General features: G+C 39.7%; 1 protein-coding gene across 2 annotated transcripts in view; it reads left to right on the top strand.

Moving 5' to 3' along the window:
• The window catches only part of LOC149197888 (protein PIN-LIKES 6-like), a 442,686-nt gene that overhangs the window by 339,548 nt on the left and 81,620 nt on the right, over nt 1-21,518 (top strand). For both annotated transcript variants that reach the window (XM_089406022.1, XM_089406023.1), the window contains exons 6-8: nt 8,468-8,589; nt 9,031-9,237; nt 19,672-19,746. In XM_089406022.1, coding sequence (XP_089262148.1) covers nt 8,468-8,589; nt 9,031-9,237; nt 19,672-19,746 — 404 coding nt within the window. The remainder of the gene's footprint in view (nt 1-8,467; nt 8,590-9,030; nt 9,238-19,671; nt 19,747-21,518) is intronic.

Below are 21,518 nucleotides of genomic sequence, written 5' to 3'. Positions count from 1 at the left end.
ACCTCGCCATTGTGTTCCCTACGAAAATCTGAGAAAAATGACTATAAACTTGATTACATTCTGATCAAATGAAATTTTACCTCCCAAAGTATCTCCAAGATTCCTTAAAGATTCTGCATGAGAATATTCCTTTGGAATATTTTGGGAACCCGCCCCGCCTCGATTTATGTGCTCGTGGCAAACCCCTCTGCGCTGCCACACCTCCATTCCATTTCTCTTCTGTTCGATGCTTCGCTGGTCCTCTTCATGCCTCTCCGAAAGAATGAGCTTAATTATATGCGCTCGGGCGAAGTTTTCATATGTGAACCGGTGGCGGAGTGGCCAAAGCTCTTGACTCTTGGCGGGGAGGTCGGGGTTTGAATCTCGCCGACCCTGACCATAGCATATAGTTTTATAAAAAAGGCGTGTTAAAGCTTTTTTTATGGTGCGGTTTGTTGTGGGACTGTTTCATGTTTTGTGTTAAATATAACATTCGTTATATGAGAGGGGACATATGGTTATGGTATTATATATAACGACCTTTTAATAACCATATGATATTATATATAATCGTTTAATATATTCGTTGGGATTTTTATAACCATATATTTGTTAATAACTATGGTTCATATAACCATATCCCCCTTTTTTTAAAATATTCGTTGGATTTTATTAACTATATATTTGTTATATAGTTATTATTTGTATTTTTCATTACTTGTTTTGTTCTTTTGTTATGAATTTTGTCTTTTTATGTAGGGTTAGGAGCAATTGCTAGACGCCAAGTGTCGAGGGTTTAGTAGCTATTTAGTTGCCACATAAACTTAGTGGGTCCCACCTGCTAACTGGGATGCCATGTGGCATGTTGTGGGCCCCATTTTTTCCGTCTTATCAAACTTTAAAGAGCTCTATCTCCCTCATACGAACTCGGATTTGACTGTTGTTCACGCCGTTGGAATCAGGGCGACAAGCACTTCAATCTGGTGTTGGTTTGAGAGCAATTTGACCTCTTTGAATTTTGGCCATTTCTGAGCCCTCTTGGACTTCTCCATGTGTCTAGAGCCACCTGGATCAATCCTCCCCACTAAGGAGCTTTTGGTCCTCCAAAAGCATGAAAATATTCTGCAATTTCTTTGTACCTTATCTGCATTACAAGTGCCTTGATAGGTCACCCATCCTTCTCCTTCACCTTTGTCCTTTAGAGCCATAAGCGATGAGCCGACACCTGCACCCTCTACAAACCTGTAGTACAATTCTGCAAATTACATGCTTAATTTACATGACCAACTAATGACCCAAGCGTCCCATACTTGCCACGAGTTTATAACATATTCTCGGTGGTCAAGTTTACATCAAAATGGAAACAATACCCCAGCTATCAAACACACAAGGCCAAGACATCATTGTTGCTTAACAAGTGATGGAAAACACATCATCACTTTTACATTTTAAATTATGATTGACAAAAACACGACCATGACAAGCTAACATATCTAGAAACCATTTTTCACTTATTAATGTGAGCGGGTCATCCCCTTGTGGTGGTTTTTCTTGTCGAAGGACTCTTTCAACTGCTTCATGCACCGATGCTTTGTCTTTAAGGCGCTGCTCTGGATGGAGCCTCCAACATGTGGCTCTTTGATGACCACCTTTGTCGCAATCATTGGAATAAGTCTTCTTCCTCCAGATCTGCTTAACCTGCTTCTTTCTTTGCTATGGAGAAGGCCTTTCACGCCTTATCCTCTTTCGTGCTGCCATTCTCTTCCAACACTCAGCAAACATATGGTTATGTAAACCACAAAAAGTACATGTTTTTCGATTCCATGATTTACGTTCATCATTATCAACATGATTATAATCGAAATGAACATTCGAATACTGAGACTTGTTATACCTTTCCTTGCTATCTCTGGTGTAATTATGGCAATGAGAGCTTGCCTCAGCTCTTTCCCTGTAATGGACACTGCCATGGGATGATGGTGATGTGTTCCCATCATTCTCTTTCCTTAACGATTTCAACAATGTCTCGGAAGCATCTGACACCCTTGAGCATTCTCCTTCGGTGTATCCCAAGCTTGCAAATTGAGGTCTTTGCACGACCTACAAGGGTTGAGTTATGCCCTAGCTATTAACACCAAGTCCTTCTTCTTCCTTGTACCTCATCCTGGTAAGGAGCCTCAGGTTTGTCCTTGTAATTGGTATCTCCACATTTCCAACAGAAATTATACTATGTGAAGATGAAACTGAAGGGAAATCAACATCTTTTACCTCCACTATCGAGTTGGAAAGAATTGATGAGGGCTTCTCATCATCTGTTGTTGGTGGTTTGCTAGTTGTCTTGGCGCATTCCCCAACTTCCTTCCCGACATACCCAAGTCCTGCCTGACGGGGTAATTCCTCTACTTTGATGGGGTTGACAATGCCTTGGCCATTAATGCCCAAGTCTTTTCCTTCATACCCCATTCTCTTCAGCAATTTGGAGCCAATTCCTGTGGTATGATTTTCAAAAGTGGCGAAATCATAATCAAGAAACGTACATGAAGTCGGAGAATTACTTTTTACCTCACAGGGGTCACGCTGCAACTTTTCCAAGGCCTCGTCCTTAGCTTGCAGTTGTCGTAGCAACCTCTGTTTCTCCTCTTTCTCTTCTCGTAGAAGCATCTTCAATTCAACGTTATCTGCTTGAAGACTCTGGTTGTTGTGCTTCAGTTCTTCCAGGGCCTCTTCTGTGGCTCGCAACTGAAGTTGCAATCGCTGCTTTTCCTCTGTCTCTTCTTGTAGAGCTTCATACATTATGTCCATCTTTTTGGACACTCTGAGCATGGTCTCGTACATCTCTTTGTCATCCTCCATCACTGCACGTTCCATTGTTCACGCTTGCAATTCACATCCACGCGAAGACCGCTTTGATACCAAACTTGATCCGAGTTTACTCAACTTCTGGATTTAACCAAGATCTTTTACTCCCATGATGTGGTTAGAATTGCATTTTAACAGAGCATAAATGAACATATATGCATGCTTAAGCAAATGGAAACATAATGACAATCAACAAATCATAGACATGAGACATTGATAACGGAGTTCGTCCAGTGTGGACTATGTCTCCGGGCCCGGTGTCAAGATGGTGTTGGCCGCTTCATTCAGTGCTGGAAATGGTGAAGATGTACATGGACTATGTTTTCTGTCATACAAGGACATGTGCCCTCTACATGAGTGGCAAAGTCTCTCCACGAGACGTTCTGCTACAGGAACTATCACTCACAATAGACCTCCTATTAGCATGACATAATCTTACACATGGTGACAATGAGTATCCCGCCATCATGGCATCAAAGGGATCTCAACCAAAACACCCATGGTGATAATGAGTATCCCACCATCATGGCAACAAAGGGATCTCAATCAAAACATACATAACAATCCATGATGAATACATCTCACATGAAATAGACACAAAGATTCCACATCATACATCAAGCGGGAATCAAAACAACATAGTACATCTAGTAGAAAATAATCAAAGAAGTACATGACAAAAACACTTCATATACCTCAACTCTGATGCTGGTTGAAGAATAGAATACTCAACTGTTGGATTTGAATGTACCATCGAAATTGTGGTGTCGAATGGCATAGAGTCGACTGCCCATTCTTTGAAATCTGACATCGTCGCTCCAATTTGGAAAATGGCCGAAAAATAGAAGGCTTAGCTGAAAAATCTGATTGCACCACTGAATTTGTGTCGTCGAGAGGTGTAAAATCGACTATCCATTTTTCAAATTCTGACGCCGACAAAATCTAGGCCTGTAGGAATCTTTTAGATTCCCTTTTGATTCTCCAAAGTTTCCCTCCCCTGGGTTGACTGGAGATCTGCACTCAAATCATAAAACTGATCTTGTCATGGAGATCCTTGCCAAATTCTGAAAAGAATGAGTATAAAGTTTGCTGCATTATGGATCTGGGAAATTTAAGCCTCCAAGGAATGTTGATGATACCCTCAAGATTCTCCTCTGCTATGAATTTGCAAATCTGCTGTTCAAAAGGCAAATCCGACCTCGCCATTGCGTTCCCCGCGGAAATTTGAGAAAAATGATTGTAAACTTGATTACATTCTGATCAAATGAAATTTTACCTCCCAAAGAATCTCCAAGATTCCTTTAAGAATCTGCATGAGAATATCCTCCTAGAATATTTTTAGAACCCGCCTCGATTTCTGTGCCCATGGCAGATCCCTCTGCACTGTCACACCTCTGTTCCGTTTCTCTTCTGTTCGGCGCTATGCTGGTCCTCTTCATGCCTTTGCGAAAGAATGATCTTAAGTATATGCGCTCGAGCAGAGTTTTCAAATGTGCCACCAGTGGCGGAGTGGCCAAAGCCCTTGACTCTCGACGGGGAGGCCCGGGTTGAATCCCATTGACCCTCACCACAACATATAGTTTTATAAGAAAAGGCGTGTTAAAACTTTTTTATGATGTGGTTTGTTGTGGGACTGTTTCATGTATTGTGTTAAATATAACATTCGTTATATGAGCGAGGGCATATGGTTATGGTATTATATATCCACCTTTTAATAACCATACCAATAACCATATGGTCTTATATATAACCATTTAATATATTCATTGGGATTTTTATAACCATATATTTGTTAATAACTATGGTTCATATAACCATATCCCCCTTTTTTTAAATATTCGTTGGATTTTAATAACCATATATTTGTTATATAGTTATTGTTTGTATTTTTTAATACTTGTTTTGATTTTTTGTTATGACTTTTGTCTTTTTATGCAGTGTTAGGAGCAATTGCTAGGCTTCAAGTGTCGAGGGTTTAGTAGCCATTTAGTTGCCACATAAACTTAGTGGGTCCCACCTGCTGACTAGGATGCCATGTGGCATGCTGTGGGCCCCATTTTTTCCCTGTCTTCTCAAACTTTAAAGAGCTTTATCTCTCTCATACGAACTCGGATTTGAGTGTCATTTGCGCCGTTGGAATCAGGGCGACGAGCACTTCGATCTGGTGCTGGTTTGAGAGTAATTTGACCTCTTTGAATTTTGACCATTTCTGAGCCCTCTTGGATTTCTCCATGTTCCTGGAGCCACTTGGATCAGCTAGAGATCTGCTCTGTGAAAAAAACTGGTTGTTTCCTCTGCCTCTGGAATTCCTCGATCTAGAGAGATCGAATTTTTCTGTCCTTCTCTCAGCAAAATCGATTCTTCTCAAGAAATTTGACCTCTTGGCCACGATGACTGTGTTGCCTCTGGGGTTACGACCTACTGCCCCTCAATGAACAACGAAAATCCCTCTTCTTTCGCTATTTAGCTCTCCGGCTGATCATCTGCACTCTTATACCGTGTGAAAATTTGGAAATCCAAATCCTATTGCAGTAACTGTAAATAATTCTCCTAATTGTTAAGTTAATTCTTAACAATTTATCTATTGTTTGCGATAGCAAATATTGAATGAAGCACATTGCAACCTATACACACATAAAATGACAATTATTTTTGGATCAATGTCTTCAGAAAAAAACCAACTTTAGGAAAACCGGTGTGGAAACTGAGGGTTTTATTATTATGCAGCAGTGAAATAATCTGAGTACCACTGGATGCCAAAATTGGCAATCCTACAGAGAAAAACTGGCAAGAAAAATCTAGTGAGGAATTTCCTCACTCCACAGGGAAATCTGAGCTCTGATCTCAGCTCAAATTGGGCTATCCCACTGGCTCTACGTAGTCATTGCGTCACCCTAATGCAGTCACTTCTGCACTCAGCTCAGAATAGCTTCTCGTCAAGCCGTCTGGTCTACTGCTGTCTAAGAAAATGTCTCTCCTAGCCTTTGGAACCTCTGCCCAGCTTTTGGCACTGAAACTCTGCTTCTCCCTAGCAATTTCAAAATTGCCTCTAGAGGCTATTGCGCTGCTCTACGTCAACCTCACTGTGGCTCCTCTGCCTCTCAGCAAATGCACTCACTGGAACTGGAATCTTTGCTCCGGCTTCACTGTCACTGCCCCTTTCTCACTGCTTCGATTTCTCTGGCTTTCTCTCCGGCAACTGAATGCTGCTACTCAAGAAATCGAACTGCTCAAGTGATTTCTCCAAGCCCCATCGACTTCTTATAATCTTTTGTTGAGACTTCAATGACCAAGATTAGATTTTAATCGATGGCTAGGATTAACTTGAAGCCGATCCGTGTGAGTTTCTAGAATATTCACACCATAACTTAATTAATTCTGATTAATTAGTCATATTCCCTAAGTTTAGGCTTTGGAAATATTTAAAAACTAACCAATAATCTAATTAAGTTACTTCTAGGTGGAATTTCCAGAAACAATTTTTGGGTTTTGGAGGTCTCATGTATTCTAGCCTCTCCACAAAATTTCAAGGCCAAAACGCATCCGATGCTACAAAAACTAACACATAACCCATTCACGGGTCTTTGTTTTTCCTTTCACATGAGAGCTTCCTCTGCTCTCTCGTCTTGTGGATTATCCAAAGATTGAGGTTGCTTCTCTCCCCATCTCCCCATGGGTTTCTTCCTCCTTCAATTTTGTGCCAGACTTGCCAATTTCGTGGTGTGATTAGAAGCTTCTGGACAAATCCGTAGAAGTTTCTATATGTATTTTACCCATCCCTTGGATGAGACAGTTGGGTCCAGCACTATTTCAATAATTATGGAAGGTAGTAGCTCAACTACCACATCCTTCCCATTAGATATTTTCTTGGGAAAGTTGACAATCTTGGATATTTTAAGTATTTGGCTTAGCTGAATAATTATTGGCAGAGTTTATTTCCATGGTTAGGTTGCTACCAAACTCCTCATGGTCTTCATCAAGGCTCCACCTCTTCATCACTTGTTTGGCATTTACATTAAAAATATAATTACAATTGTTCCAGGTCCCTTTTTAATCCCTTTTACAAATGCCCACGCAGGCCATTGACATAATTAATTACATTATCAGTGGAGGATTAAAGGATGCGGCATTACAACTTTCATTTCATAGATGGAAACTCACTCTCTCCTACTCCTGAGTCCTATCCTCGTTTTTGTTGAGAAATGTAACTGATGCAGGTACTTCTTGCACAGGGTTCAATGTGAACATGCATGAAGTGATTCAATGAATTACATTAGTGACCACCTAAGAAAAGTGGGAAATAATTATATCTTGTACTGAGTCCTATCCTCGTTTTTGTTGAGAAATGTAACTGATGCAGGTACTTCTTGGACAGGGTTCAATGTGAACATGCATGAAGTGATTCAACGAATTACACTAGTGACCACCTAAGAAAAGTGGGAAATAATTATATCTTGTAATTTCACCTAAAAAATAAAAAATAGTGAAAGTTTCATGTTTTAAAGTCAACTAATCTTAGGAATCTAAATGAAATGTTCTAGAAGTTCTAGAACATTAGTGACTTACATTAGGATTTAATCTTAGCTGTATATTTCAAGATTGATATAGGTTGCAGCTTGGATTGAGGAGAATACCTATCTTCGAGGTTACTTATATTCTCTCAAAGTATAAATATGACAAGATAGGAGAGGTCAATCTGACACATGAGAAGGTAACAAAAGAGCTTGAAGATGGCAAAGTGCATTCAATGAGTAGATTGTTGAAGTGACCAGCATGTACAACATGCCCTACAGGCTGTACCACTGCTGTAGCAGTCTTTTTTTCATGCACAGTCTTCACACCCTCAGAGCTTGCGATACCCTACTGTTTGAGGTGATTTAATTGACCTTACAGCTGCTTGTTCAAAGAAGGCTGCAGAAGTGTCCTTGTAAGCCTTGATCAAAAGGAATGAAAAGCTGGTTTGAAGGAGAAATCTCCCTGTATGTTTTATTTCTTGAGTTGTTCATTTTTCAGTTATTGTGTAATTGATGCAATGTCAGAAATTTAATTTTCTGCTGTTAAGTAAATTCCGTTTTGAGTCATTTAACATGAGAATATTAGGACAACAGTCATCTAGGCTTGAAAAATTTACATTTTTATTCATTTCATTCCAATTAGATAGACTGACTAGATCTTTGAGTACTAGGTCTGACATAACTTATTTTTATTTAGAACACAAAAATAATAGACAGCTCATTTTTTCTCTGTTATAGTGATATGGTTTAGTTGGATTCTCTTTCTTCTATTATCTTTTCTTAAATTCATTTATAATTTTACTTTGATGCTTTTCTTGGGAGATGCATCAAGCAGTCCCTCCATGGTTGTACTTGTGCCTTACATGCTAATCTGTCTTTCGGTGCCATTGACTGCTTCAAGTCACCTGAGGACATTTTTCATTAATACAAATTTCAATTTCTATTTCTAGTTCCACTCCAAAAGCTACTCAATATAAGTTGTTTTGCATGGCTCAACCTTATCCGGAAAGAAAATACAGAGCCTAATGGTTGCTTGAGAATGTAGTTTCTCATCCTGTCGTTCACAATTTTTTGAAAATTGAGCTTTTGGAACTAATTTTGTTATATTTTTCCAGGAAATATTGGCAATGTACCCCTTGTTTTGATTAGTGCTTTGTGTCAAGACAGAACAAATCCTTTTGGTGATTCCAAAACTTGCAATCAAATGGGTAGTGCGTACATATCATTCGGCCAATGGGTATGTGGAGATTAATGCCTAAGATTTCTCCAGTTGGATAGACGCTAGTAATTATAATACATAAGGATTTATTTGTATTCTTGTCACACTGATGTTGAGTGCGCTCTTATTTCATTATTAGTCTTTATCAGAACTTTATTTTGCCTCAGGGAGTGCTGCATCTCTCTAACAGTATCCCAGCTTCCCTGCTGTATGCCATGGCAATGTTCTCTTCTATGTTGCCTGTATGGCTAGAGTTTAGATTTTTTTTTAAATGTTAGTTGATGAGGGAATCAGATAGAGTTCAGTTTATGGATTAGCCATTTTCTCAGAGAAATATCACTTTCTTGCTTCTAGCCATCTTTTGAGGGTTAAAATTTTGCAACAGATACCCACTCATCGATAGTTTTTGCAGGAAGATTTTGTCAGGTTTAAAATAAGTTCAGTTGATTTGTATTGCAGGTTGGTGCAGTCATTCTTTACACTTATGTATTCTCTATGCTTTCTCCTCCTGAAGATTCAGCAAAGGGAGACCTTGAATCTGCATCCACAGGAGTGAAAAATAGGCTTGACAATCCAGGCAGTGCAAAGTTTCCATTGCTGGCATCAGAAGAGTTTGTTTCTGATTCTTCATCAACATCAGTGGATTGGCGTTCAAAGGCAAGGAAGGTAAGGACCTCACGTGTTTTCAGAAAAAAGATCAAATTTAATTCTTACAAGCCCCAATCTGGAAAATTTTGTGATATGACCTGTTTCATTTACTAGTTAATAGGAAAAGAAGCATGAAATTATTTTGGATAAAAGTTTGGGATGAACCTTGTGGAGGATACCCATATGGTTCAATACTTTTAGAATTATTGATCTTGTATAGTCCAATTCTATGTATATCCATTTCTACCTGGGTTGTACTCTTTAAACCTGAATATGAAAACAGAAGCAGCAGCATGAACCCACGACACAATAGCAGGAGTGCAGTGATGGGAGCTACAACATTGTTCAGGAAAACAAAATTTTTATTGTTGGAATAAAGTGAGGAATTTATCAATTCCTAGTTAGTTGGTACAGGTACGAATTGGTATCGAAGATTATATCAGAGGGAGCTGAACTGTGGACTTGCACAATGTGTTGGATTACCGGCAATGTCCTGGCAATTGCCAATTGATTGAGACAATCCTCGTGCTAAATTTGTAGGCTATACTTGCTAACCATGATATCTGATATTACACCTCATTCTTAAATGATTGATAATCTGAAACATATTCATTAACTGACCTTCTGATGTTATTGTCCGAAAGTTCCTCTGTAAAGAAGGAAGATGGTGCATTTCTTCCCATAGTTACTTAATCAACGAGTTACTAGGAATGACTCAAGTTGTTTGCTAGCGACATCCTATAGTTACCTAATCAACGAGTCACTAGGAATGACTCATTGTTGTGATAATATCATTTTGTCCGGATTCAAGCAAACAATATGAAATATCTACTCAAGCATTGTAACTGACATTTTAGGGATCTAATTCATGAAGCAAGGGATCCATTTATTTCTGATTCACGTTTATGCAACTCACAGCTTTTACTAGCACTGTGACATATCTTGTATCTATATTCCATGTAAACTCCAAGCGTTGTTTCACGTTTCTCTGATAAGGAAACCTTTTAGAACATGCCCTTATTTATTCTTGTGCTTCCTATATTGAATATTCATGCTCTTATTCTTAAGCTGATGTGAACCCTCTTATTGGCCATTTATTCACCATCCATCTTCATGTATTCATTGCAATATATTGGATAGTGTTTACAGGTAAGATTATGTGATCCAACTTGATTATGTGGTTTGTCTATTTGCAATTTGCTCATATTTCATTTATTTTGATTCATGATTGGATAATTTTGGCATTTTGCACAACATTTCATACATTCAAGTTGCTTGCACCAAGAGGGCAAATGTAAAATAAAAAATTTTCAGTTTACATGGAAATTTCTCTGAACTCAAAATTCAATTTGAAGCATAAATTTCACCTTCAACCTAGAAGGTTTCTCAGTTCTTAGCCCTCTGAATTTTTAGCCTTGGGGCTGCTGTAAAACAAGGTACAAAACAGCAGTAAAAAGAGTAAAATGCGCCACTTCCAAACTGCCCAAATTACCCAGCAATTCAAGGAGAAATGATGCCAAACCAAAGGGATGAGTTTCAACCCTGTTAGGGCAACTTATTAGCCAATAAGGTCTGAAAATACTCTCTTACAGCAGTAATAACAGCAGTACAACAGCAGTATGACATTAATAAAAGCAGCCCCTTATATAATTCACTTAGATATCAAATCACTTAATAATGACACTTTACAATTCCTCTTTTACTTATGGCTGTAAATAACAATGCATAAGGAACATATATAACTAAAATTCAAATATGGAAATTGCACAAGTTTTGGACAACTAGAAACTTCATTAGTATGTTCAAGATAAGTACATGTACATACTATTACGCACCTAAAGTGAGTGACCCCATAGCAGAAAATTTTCTCCTACCATCTCTTCTAGCCAGAAGCCCCAGAGAGTAATTAGTAGCCGATGATGATGTGCCATTCATGTCTCCGCCACTTGCATTAGTCGTATGTTTCCTCACCCATTTGGCATGAGCGCACGTTGGAAGGTGGGCTACTTTATTCATTTTGCAATTGGGTGCTTATGCTTGTTTGTATCTTGGGATATTGTCATGGATTATGGGGTAACCTGGAAGGAAGAGGGGTTTTGACTGTCATGTTGTTCCCTCACCTTAAATGAAGGGTCAATCTTTAATTCTAGTTCAGTGGGACCTCCCCAAATGGCACAACGAGTATAGGAAGGGCACTACTTGGAAAACCTCAATTGAGATAGCATAGTCCCATCTCTCCCTATTCCATACTTTACCAGTTTCCATCTTACAATACGAGCCCCATATTCCACCTCCCTTTGTCGGGTTCAACCGACTATTGGTTCATGAGGATTGGCACCATACATCCTCATATTTGGGTAGGGATTGAAACTTGGCCCTGGTAGGTTGATGCAACTAAAAGAACAAGAAAAAACATATGATGGTTGCGAGTAAAAAACAAAAGAAGATCAAAATGCAAAAGATGGTTGGGACATACATATTAGCATGTGGGCAAAAGCCTAGCATAAGAGCTCTACGTCACTCGTCGTGGCCATCACCCGGTTCCTGAGCACATGTTGCTTTTCATATTATGTGAAGGAACCCTTGCATGTGCCAACCCTTGGTGTGTAATGAGTTGCCTTACCCTTAAGGGGATAACTCATTGCTGTATATCATACAAAGCAAGCTCTAACCCTTGAGTTACGGGTGTTGAATTTCCACGACATATGAGAATCTAGGTTAGGGTCTTAAAATATCTGACGCAACCAACCCAAATGCCTCAACCATCCTACTTTGCGCAATGGAAAAATACAAATCAGTGAATCAACTAGCGCACATGACAATTTTTAAATTTTTCAACCCTTCTTCGTTATATTAAAAAGCTATAATACGTCTAGGGCTCTTGTACCAGGGATCATGGCCCTCACACAATCACTAATAGAAGTACATACAACTAGGGTTTGGTGTCAACTACTGTGACAACCAATCTACCTTGAGCAAGGTACAACTGACCATCTAGATGATGTAGCATGCCCTCACAACTCCTCTTGGTCGTACCTTGAACACATCTACTGGTTTGTTTGCTCCCAATCTGTAACTCTGCCTCTATTAATGGATCTTCCTCCTTTAGGTCACTGAACACAACTCTCTAATTTGTCCTCTAGATGATCATTCGTCCATCAATGAAACAACACATAGGGACTCCTGTTGAGTTGTTTACAACTCATTTGTGAACAACTTCGAGACTTCCCACTGCTGCTCCTAAAATATTTGGGACTTCTTCCCTCTATTGCCTTTCTGCACATCTCCAATGAAGACAAACTTTGGGCATGGAGAGCTTCCCTCTATCACTACAAGATGTCCTTCTCTTCAGTAAACTTGGGCTGATATAACCGCTTCCTTGACTTCTTTAGTCCTTCAAAGATCAATCCCTGAGCTCTCCTCAAATTTTCCTTTCCTAGCAGACCATTAGTCCTTCAATGTCTACACTTAGGGCTAGAAAGATCACGTTCTTACTGCCCTCCTAACAGCCTTAAGATGCTCTTCAACAATCTATCCAAACCTGGACTCTTGATCTCGCACTATTGTTCCTACACTACATCTCCATCTTTAGACTTGCCCATCATCAGTTAGCTCATTAACTGATCTTGCGGAACCAGAACCACCCTCTACTAGGGCTTGTAGATCTGCCCTCTAAATGTGAATAGGCTACCTCCTTGTCACTGTTCTAAGGCTCCATTATACTGCTGCTCCAACCATGGAACAGTCCCATGAACCTCTTCAACTTCTGCTACTCTTTATGACAGTTCAAAACTCCTTCTGCTTCATATCTCTGCTCAGAATAAGGGTTCTTTGGATCTGCTACCCACAAATGTCTGTGCACTCCATATCTAAGTATGCGGCCTTATTTGCAGGGATGTCTTACCAAATCTAGGCACTCGACCATTCCTCCCTTTCTTAGATCTGATGGTACATATCCATTGGCTAATCAAACTAGGAGACTAACCTAACTACGCTTGCAAACACTGCTATTCATAACCCTTATGAACAACCCTTCCTTGAATCTGCCTTCTACTCAATATACAATCCTATTGCTCATACTCTGCGCCGGATCTCGATCCCTCTTTCTCTTTGAGCTAGAACAATCACATGTGTCAAACATCAAGGATTACCACGAATTTGCCTTGGCCTAAGGCTTCTCAATCTCTAACCTAAATACTTCATAACAAAACCAACTTAGTGACCCATTTCCTAGGCTCTAGTCCTCTTCTTAGCATCCTTTCTACAGTCACAAGCCCTGCGGCCATCTTACCAACAACCTTGGTGTTTTGCGGCCCCCCCTTATTTGGGTTGTTTCTTTCCAAACTAGCCCTCTCAGGCCTCTCTATCAGTCATGTTGAGATCTGAATGCTAATACACTCCTGGTCACATGCATCATAGGCCTTTTAGGCCTCTTTTCATGTAAATTAGGCCTGGGGATCCTTCTTATGTAGTCCGTCCTAGGTTTTAGGCCTCTCGGCCCTTCCTTCTTTGACTAGCAAGTCATACTAGTTGCGGCCTCTTACTATTAAAATATGCAACTGCAGTCAAATTCCACTTTGGACAACTCATTTGATGGAGATGATGATTGCATTGAATTCCTCTTTTCGAGAGGACCAAAATCAACCTAAAGATCACTCAAAACGGATAAGGGAAAGTGTACTTATGAAGAAAAGCCCACATGTGCATATTTGATAAGGTCGGCCCTAAAGAAAAGTGGACACCCTTGGAAGGATATAAATACAAGTGACCTCTACCTCATTTGGACATCATTATGAGACACTCTTCTATCTTGGTTTTTGGCTCACACAGGTTTGAGGCTCGTCCGCGGAGGAATAGGTTCGCTCAAAGATGAAATTGCAGGGTTCAAAGCTCACATTTCTGTTTTAGGGTTTTGGGCCTCAGTGGCAGGCACAAGATAGAGTGATCTCGACTGCAGTCGCTCGCTTCCAGGCTCATTCGTGTGATCTAAGCATCCCAGTCACACACATAACTCCTCCTCTGTGTGACTGCCATCTAGGGTTTCAGAATCTCAGTTGCAGACTACAGTGGCTCACTTGTAGGCTCCAGAGAGCGACTAGAAGCTTCCTAGTAGTTGACCGCAGATAGTGACAGTTCATTGCAGGCTTCAGAATTAGGATTTTGAGTATAAGCATTGTTGGGTTCATTCCATGGATGTTGTAGTTTCTTTTGATGAATAGTTGTATGAACGAAGATATGGATCATTATACTCTCTTCCGGTGAATCATTCGATGACAATCTAATAAGAAGAAGGATTTGAAAGGGTTTTCCCCATAGTGGGTTTTGCCCTGGTCTCCGACCAATCCTGGTGTGTCTATACGTGAATGCTTTTCTTCTATTGTTCCTTTATGTTCCGTTGCATTGATGATGATGGTATTGTTCTTTCTATATAGTTGCATACGCTGTTGAAAAATGATGTAAATGTGAATAATGTTATGATGTTATGGGGTGAACTTAATGTGTTAATGAAGAAATGCAATTAGCAAAGCAAAGAACAATATAGCCCTAAGAAAAATTAACACTTACTAGGCACAAGAAACTAGCCCTTAAAATCCTACGACCTACGTTCTTTTGCTCAACGAAACCCTGCAGCAAACTCGACTACTTCAGGACTAAAGGAGATCTCCTGAGAGATGAGAAAACCCTCCCCTTTTGCCGATTCTTCGTCGATCTCCCTTGCTTGCCTTGGATCTAGTCTTGGCCTGCCTTGTAGCCCTGTCGACCCTCAAACTAGGGCTCACTAGGTATACATCTTCGGCCTCCTCTTTAATCAAACAAGTATCTCTCCACTTGATGCCTTTAGCGTCTCCTAGGCCTCCTCTAAACAACTTCTCCTAAGCCTTCTTTGGAACCCTCTAGATCTTTAGGGGTTTTGATCCACTCTTAGACTTAGGATATTTAATTTTTAATTTTTCCTTTCAATTTTCTTTTTAGAATTTTAAACCCCATCTAGGTCTAAAACCCCTTCACTTGGGTCTTTTGTCCACAAACCCCTTTTTTGACTTGTTGTCGCCCGAATTGTACACCCAAATGCGACAATGCTCAGAGCAGGGGCTGTCACTTTGATCCCTTCCCTCTCCGTTTAAGCTATTTCCTAAACGCGGGCTAAGGGGGGTAGTCCCTATGGATGAAATGATGAGAATCTCGTTGGAAATCAACAAGTTTAGGAGATACCAATGAATGTCCTAGCAACTTGAAGCAAAATTATGTGACGAGCATGATTATTAAGCACAATCAATTAGATTTTAAAGATACAAATGATAGACCAGTGCCTTGAAATTAGGAAGTGCTTGCACAAAAGAGATTAATATATCAAGTTATTGGATGAACAATTGCTGCAAGATGCAAAATATATCCTAAATGAAGTGTCGGACCTAATCTAATGTGAGTTGCAAGATCTTGGTCAATTTTAATTAAATGCCTAATCTAGGTGAAGTCCACGGGAAGGAGGCTAAGGCCTCATTAACGATACCTCCCCTGGAGTTCTAACCACCCAAGTGCCTTCGTTCCTACAAGGGATTGCCCACAAGAGAACTGCAAGGTCACCTGTGTTAATTGTGAATGAGGGTCTAGACTTCTCAAATTGGGTGAAGAAGGTGGTCCTATCTCTCTTACAACCAAGCTTATGCTTAGAGGTAAATTATAAATATGCACTTCTAATTCTAAAATGAAGATGCAAATGATGTTAAGATTGCTTCAATGAGATTACGAATATATAAAATCCTCCAATATGACGATGTCAAACCACTTGAAATCAAGATGCTCACAATGTTACTTCTCAGCACAAGGTTACAAAGATTCCAAGAGCAACTTATGAAGCACCTTTAGAGAACAATTTATCTTAATGAAACCATATTAGCAATATCAAACAGTCAATGATTCAAGGTGCTTATTAGAATTCCTCTTATTTATAATGTAACGATTTGGAGCCAAAGAAACTTAGAGCGCAATAATGAAAGCAATATCCTCTTATCACTGACGTTATGAGACAATTAGAAACAAAAGAGACTTGCAATGTTTCTTTAAGCACAATACCAACAAGCACCAATAGAGATTGCTACAGTGATAAGTAATGTAAGGAGACTAGCAAATGCAAGAATGCAAGGATGCAAGAGTTAGTATGCAAAGTATTAGCTTTATCCTCAAAATCAAAAAGAGATTGATGCAATTATTTAACCAATGCTTATATCATTCAAGGAGATGCACCAGACTCAAATGAATGCTTATACCAATCAGATCAACCCACTGTCACTATGAAAACAGTCCCAAAAATCACTTGCAAACTAGCTAGATCAATAGTGATTAAGCCTTTAGTTAATGTGTAAAATTCTTTTAGGTTCTTAGGCTTATTAAGATTAGTTTTAGGATTTCCTTAAGGTGATTATAAGATGATTATGCCACTGTCATAAAACATTAGACTCCTGTAGTAATGAGATCAGCAAGATTAGTCACCAGTGATGTGATGAAAGAAAACCGAAGAACACCTCAAATGATTCTTCTGATTATTATGTGCTATTCTTAGGTATTTTTAGGCTCTTTTAAGACTAGATCTTACAGATTACACCACTGTTATGATTAACTTCAGAACTGATCGTTTATGACAGTCATGGAAATAGTGAGGATAGGGAGAGAGCAAACCCTTGAGGGCTTGTGGCCTAGTCCTTGTTGTCGCCCAAATTTTACAGGCGAGAAGCGACAATGATCAGGTCGAGGGCTGTCACTTTGATCCCCAACCTCTCCATTCTAGCTATCTCCCTACAACAGGCTATGAGGGGTAGTTACTATGAAATGTGAAGATGCAAGACTTGTCGACAACCGACAAGTCCGGAGACACAACTGAATGGCCTAGCAACTCAGTCAAAATAGCAAGTTAAATGATTTGATTAGATTATCGTGGAAGACTAGTGCCTGAATGGAGTCAAATACTTGCTTAAGATAAATTATTTACCGAGTCACCAGACGAATAGTTGCTGCCTTAGGATGCTTCACTATCCTAAATAAGATGCAGTGCCTAAAATCTAAGTGAAATGCAGATGTAATGTCCCCAATTAAATTAATCTTGCTAAGAAGAATTTCCATTTTTGCCATTGGGTGTTGGGAAATATTTTGGCATGTAAACTTAGGAAAAGTGGGTGGAGGGAGTCCCCACTTAATTTTTGGAGAGATGGAGGCCACCAACATTAGAAAATGGGAAAAATTAAATTGGTAGTGGGATGTGGGGTTCACCCAAAAAGGGAAATTCAAACCCCTTAGGAAAATCGAGCTAGGGAGAAGCAGGTCGAATTGGTGGGGCGCACAAGGAGAGAAAGGGAGAAGCAAAGATAAATAGAAGGAAGAGGCATCATTTTGGGGGCAGTAAAGATACCAAGGTCACAGGTACCTAATCGCAGGAGAGTTCAGAAATACGTAGTGAATGAAGGCCGCAAAAGCTTCAAGAGTATCTAAACTACCACTGTTTTAAGGCTAACTGCTCTAACTTTATCCAGATCACAAATTCATCAAGAATTGGCAACAGGTCTGTGTCTTGATGGATGGAATCACAGAGAGCTCAAGAACGCCTTGGTGAGGAATTTTTGGTAGATGAAACTCTCAAGACCTTATATCAATTGATCCTTTAAAGCTCGGTAGCCTTTAGAACTAAGGCCGAGAGATAGAGAGTAATTTCGCTGGCCTGAGAGTAATTTTGCTTACCTGAGATAATAAATGCTTGCTCAGAAATTAATATACTTGGAGGGCTGAATAAACAAATTTCTCAATCTTGACTGTCCATCAATTTGGACTTCCACCTGCAAGAGATATCTGCCCAAACAAATCCCCAAAAACAAAAGGAAAAACCTAAAACCCTAACCCTTCTGATGTCTGACTGTCTGCACAGGGATCGGATTATTTCAGAGCAAGATCACAAGAATGGTGTGTTGAAGTGCATAGTACATACATTTAAGGTGAGGTTTAGGCCTTCTTTTATAGTTGATCTCTAGGATAGAAGTGGCTTCCAATAGTTGACCAGTGGAGGGCTTTTAGGAGAGAAATTTTGAATTTTACATGCCTTGTGGCCCAAGCAAAGAAGGCCGCTAGACATTTGGTGAATGGATTTGGTTCGCTCCCTTCTTTTAATTGATGAAGAACACCTGTTGTAGGTATAAAACAGTTTTGATGCCCTCTACAAAGTGATTGTTGCATAAATCTTGAAGAAAACCCTTAATCTTGATGTTAATAGCCAGACTATTCAATGATAAGATGCCATGTCACCATCCCTTGGGGATTTTACCCACAAACTGAAGATATCTCACAATCCATGAAGAACCACGTGGCGTGCCACAAACCACCGGAAACAACTCAATGAGGAGAACCCATCTAGGGTGGTATGGATGCAAGAATCCATGATCTGCCATGTCATATTGGTCAATGAAAGCGGGCCATCCCCTGGTGCTGCTTGGGTTGACATCAATGACAACCACCTATTCAACAAAGACTACTTGACATGCACCAAACCTTCGTGTCAATTCTTTCTTATTCCTTATGGACTTCCATCCTGAATTGTTTCTTATTATAATTTATGCCTTGTTTTGAGTCTTGATGTTGTTGCAGGCTACAAAACCCGCAATGTAAATTTTTGAAAACATGTGTTGTAACAAACTAGATTAAAGACTCAATAATAAGCTTTGAAATTTACAGAATACGTCGAAGTGATATTATAAATGTCAAATCTATATTGCTTTATGAGGAAAGGAAATAAAGTCAGGTTGGCATGGATGATTACAAACACTGAGAGGAAAAATGTAGAATTGTTCCTTCGCAAGGAAAATTAACCAATTTTTAGATATCCAAACTCTGCAAGCAAACAATATAATGTTCCTTTAATGGAGTGAAGTTATTTTCCCTTTTTAAGAAACTACTGCACCCATGTAGAGCATCTCTTGTTTTGAGAAATTGAGAATTGAGGTGCATTAACCTTTCTATTCATATCATAGGCCACTGGAGGTTTTTGTAAATCTTGATCAATTTCTCAAGCCTTATCCAGTTTATAATTGACCTCACTGTTTAGAAACCTTGTTTCATCGCCTACTGGTGACTAATATGGTTACCTTCATCTGCCATGATTGGTTACTCATCATTACTCAATTTTACAACAATTCCTATACTTTATATGCCATCTTAATAGTAAAAAGAGTATTTTTGGAAAATGCTTCATAAAGATACATAGAACATATAAATACATCAGGTTTCAATGTGGTTACATCATGCAGACAACTGGAATGCCAGGAAAGGCTAATATATGGATTGTTCATGTTTGTTTTTTTGTTTCATTGAATTTTCATGCAAGCTTTATGAACCTTTAAAAAATAGTTTCTTTTCAAGTTCTTGAAACAATGTTAATAGGTTAAATACAAGTATCTTTGTCTCACAATGCAGATAGGTGACGGTATATCTTCCCTTGTTGATCGATTCAAGCTTAAGCAAATAATGCAACCACCTATTTTAGCTTCTGTAAGTAAAATTTTCTCAAGTTGTTGAACAGTGAAAAATAGTTAAACTAGTTAGTTTATTTCAATAGTTTTTGTTGCAAAGAGATGCTTGTTTATTTTAATATTGTTTGTGACAAGAGATGCACATTCTTGGATCTTTTTCCCTGACATAGTTAACATTCAACAGGATGCTTTTATAGTCTCTTATATCTATTACTGTCCAGTTTCTGATAGAGAAAAGTTGCATGTTTCATGGTTTTCTAATAACCTTTTAGAGCCTTGATTCCACATATGAAAGACAAGCCAGAAGGAAATGGTAATGGCAGTTAGTATTCAATGCTTAACTACTCATCAACTATAAGGACTACGATAATTAAGCCAATGCAATGTCTACACATTGGATAGTCAGATATTAATAAGAAAGCTTATTGTGCCTATAGGTGCATTCTACAAAACTGTTAATTTTAGGTATGTTTTGTGCTTAGAGCAATTATTTCAATTTTCTCAATTAGCTCAATATCTTTTCCGGATTAGCAATCACATCAGCATCAAAGTAAATTGCAGATGGAACATAAATATAGGTTGCGGAAGAGAAGCCAACACAAGAGGACACAAGATGTGGCGCTAGCCAGGGAGAAACCCCAATGTGAGGAAGCCCTTGATCAATTCTTCTTATATGTTCTTCAATAGTTCAACAGAGAGAGAGAGATAGTACAATTACAACAAAAGTCAAAACTTTGACTTATCTAAATAAGAGCATAGATCATCTCTAAGAAGATGATACATGAGATAGCTGAACTCAGTTGAAGACATGCTGCTTCAACTGATTTTCCAAGGTGACTCCTTCACCTATCATTGTGTTGCACCTCGTCATTATGCTGCACCTCACCCTGCTGCACCATGCTGCACCCATCATCACTATGCTGGACCTCATAACCATGCTGCACACATCATACTGCTGCATTTTATGCTGCCACTGCTGTCCCATGTGCCATTGTTGCACCATGCCACCACAGCTGTCCCATGTGCCATAGTTGCACCATGCTAGCCAATACTGTCCCATGTGGCACACTGCTGTCCCACTGTTAGTGACATTGCCATTCCATGTTTGCTTGCTGTACCATCACAGCTTGCTATCCCAATTGTGCCATCATTGCACTATGCCATTGTTGCTAGCACTGCTGTCCCATCACACTGCACTGCTGCATTGTTGCTCTCTGGTTAGGGCATCACCTACAGCCCTATTCCTTCACACAACTCAGCAATCAGCCCGCCAAAAGACTCTGGTTTAACAAGGGAATATGCCTCCACTCCTATGCTGCCTTTGTCTGCGTGTTTTACCTCAAACGCAACACATAGATGGCCTCTAGCTGCTGGCTATGGCCTGCGGCCTAGCCCAGCAGCTAGCTGTAGCTGTGGCTCCCTTATACACCACCCAAATAGCCCTTAAACAACATTGCTTTCTCCTCCAGATTTGCGGCCTTCCTTGCTCAGCAATCTGCACCCAAGACGGCTCTCAAACAAGCCTCAAAGCAGCCCGCTGTAGCCTACAGCAACTTGGCCTCTCCACAGAAATACCACTCTGCTCTTTAAGCTTCCCCACGCTGCCCCTTTGGCCCTTCAAACTGCGGCTAAGATATTGGAATCCCTGCTCTAAATCTGCACTTGAAACAACCCCAAACAAAATTGTCTAACCCCTAAACTTACCTCAGAAATACGCTGTCCATACAACCCTTCCATGTTGTCTAGGGCAGCCTCCTAACCACGGTTCCAAGCCTCGTTCTCCACGCAGAT

The sequence above is a fragment of the Pinus tabuliformis genome, chromosome 2_2, assembly GCF_031772625.1.
Source record: "Pinus tabuliformis cultivar Carrire ecotype Pingquan chromosome 2_2, CPIR1, whole genome shotgun sequence".
Classification (NCBI taxonomy): domain Eukaryota; kingdom Viridiplantae; phylum Streptophyta; class Pinopsida; order Pinales; family Pinaceae; genus Pinus; species Pinus tabuliformis.
This window is presented reverse-complemented; position numbering and strand designations above follow the sequence as displayed.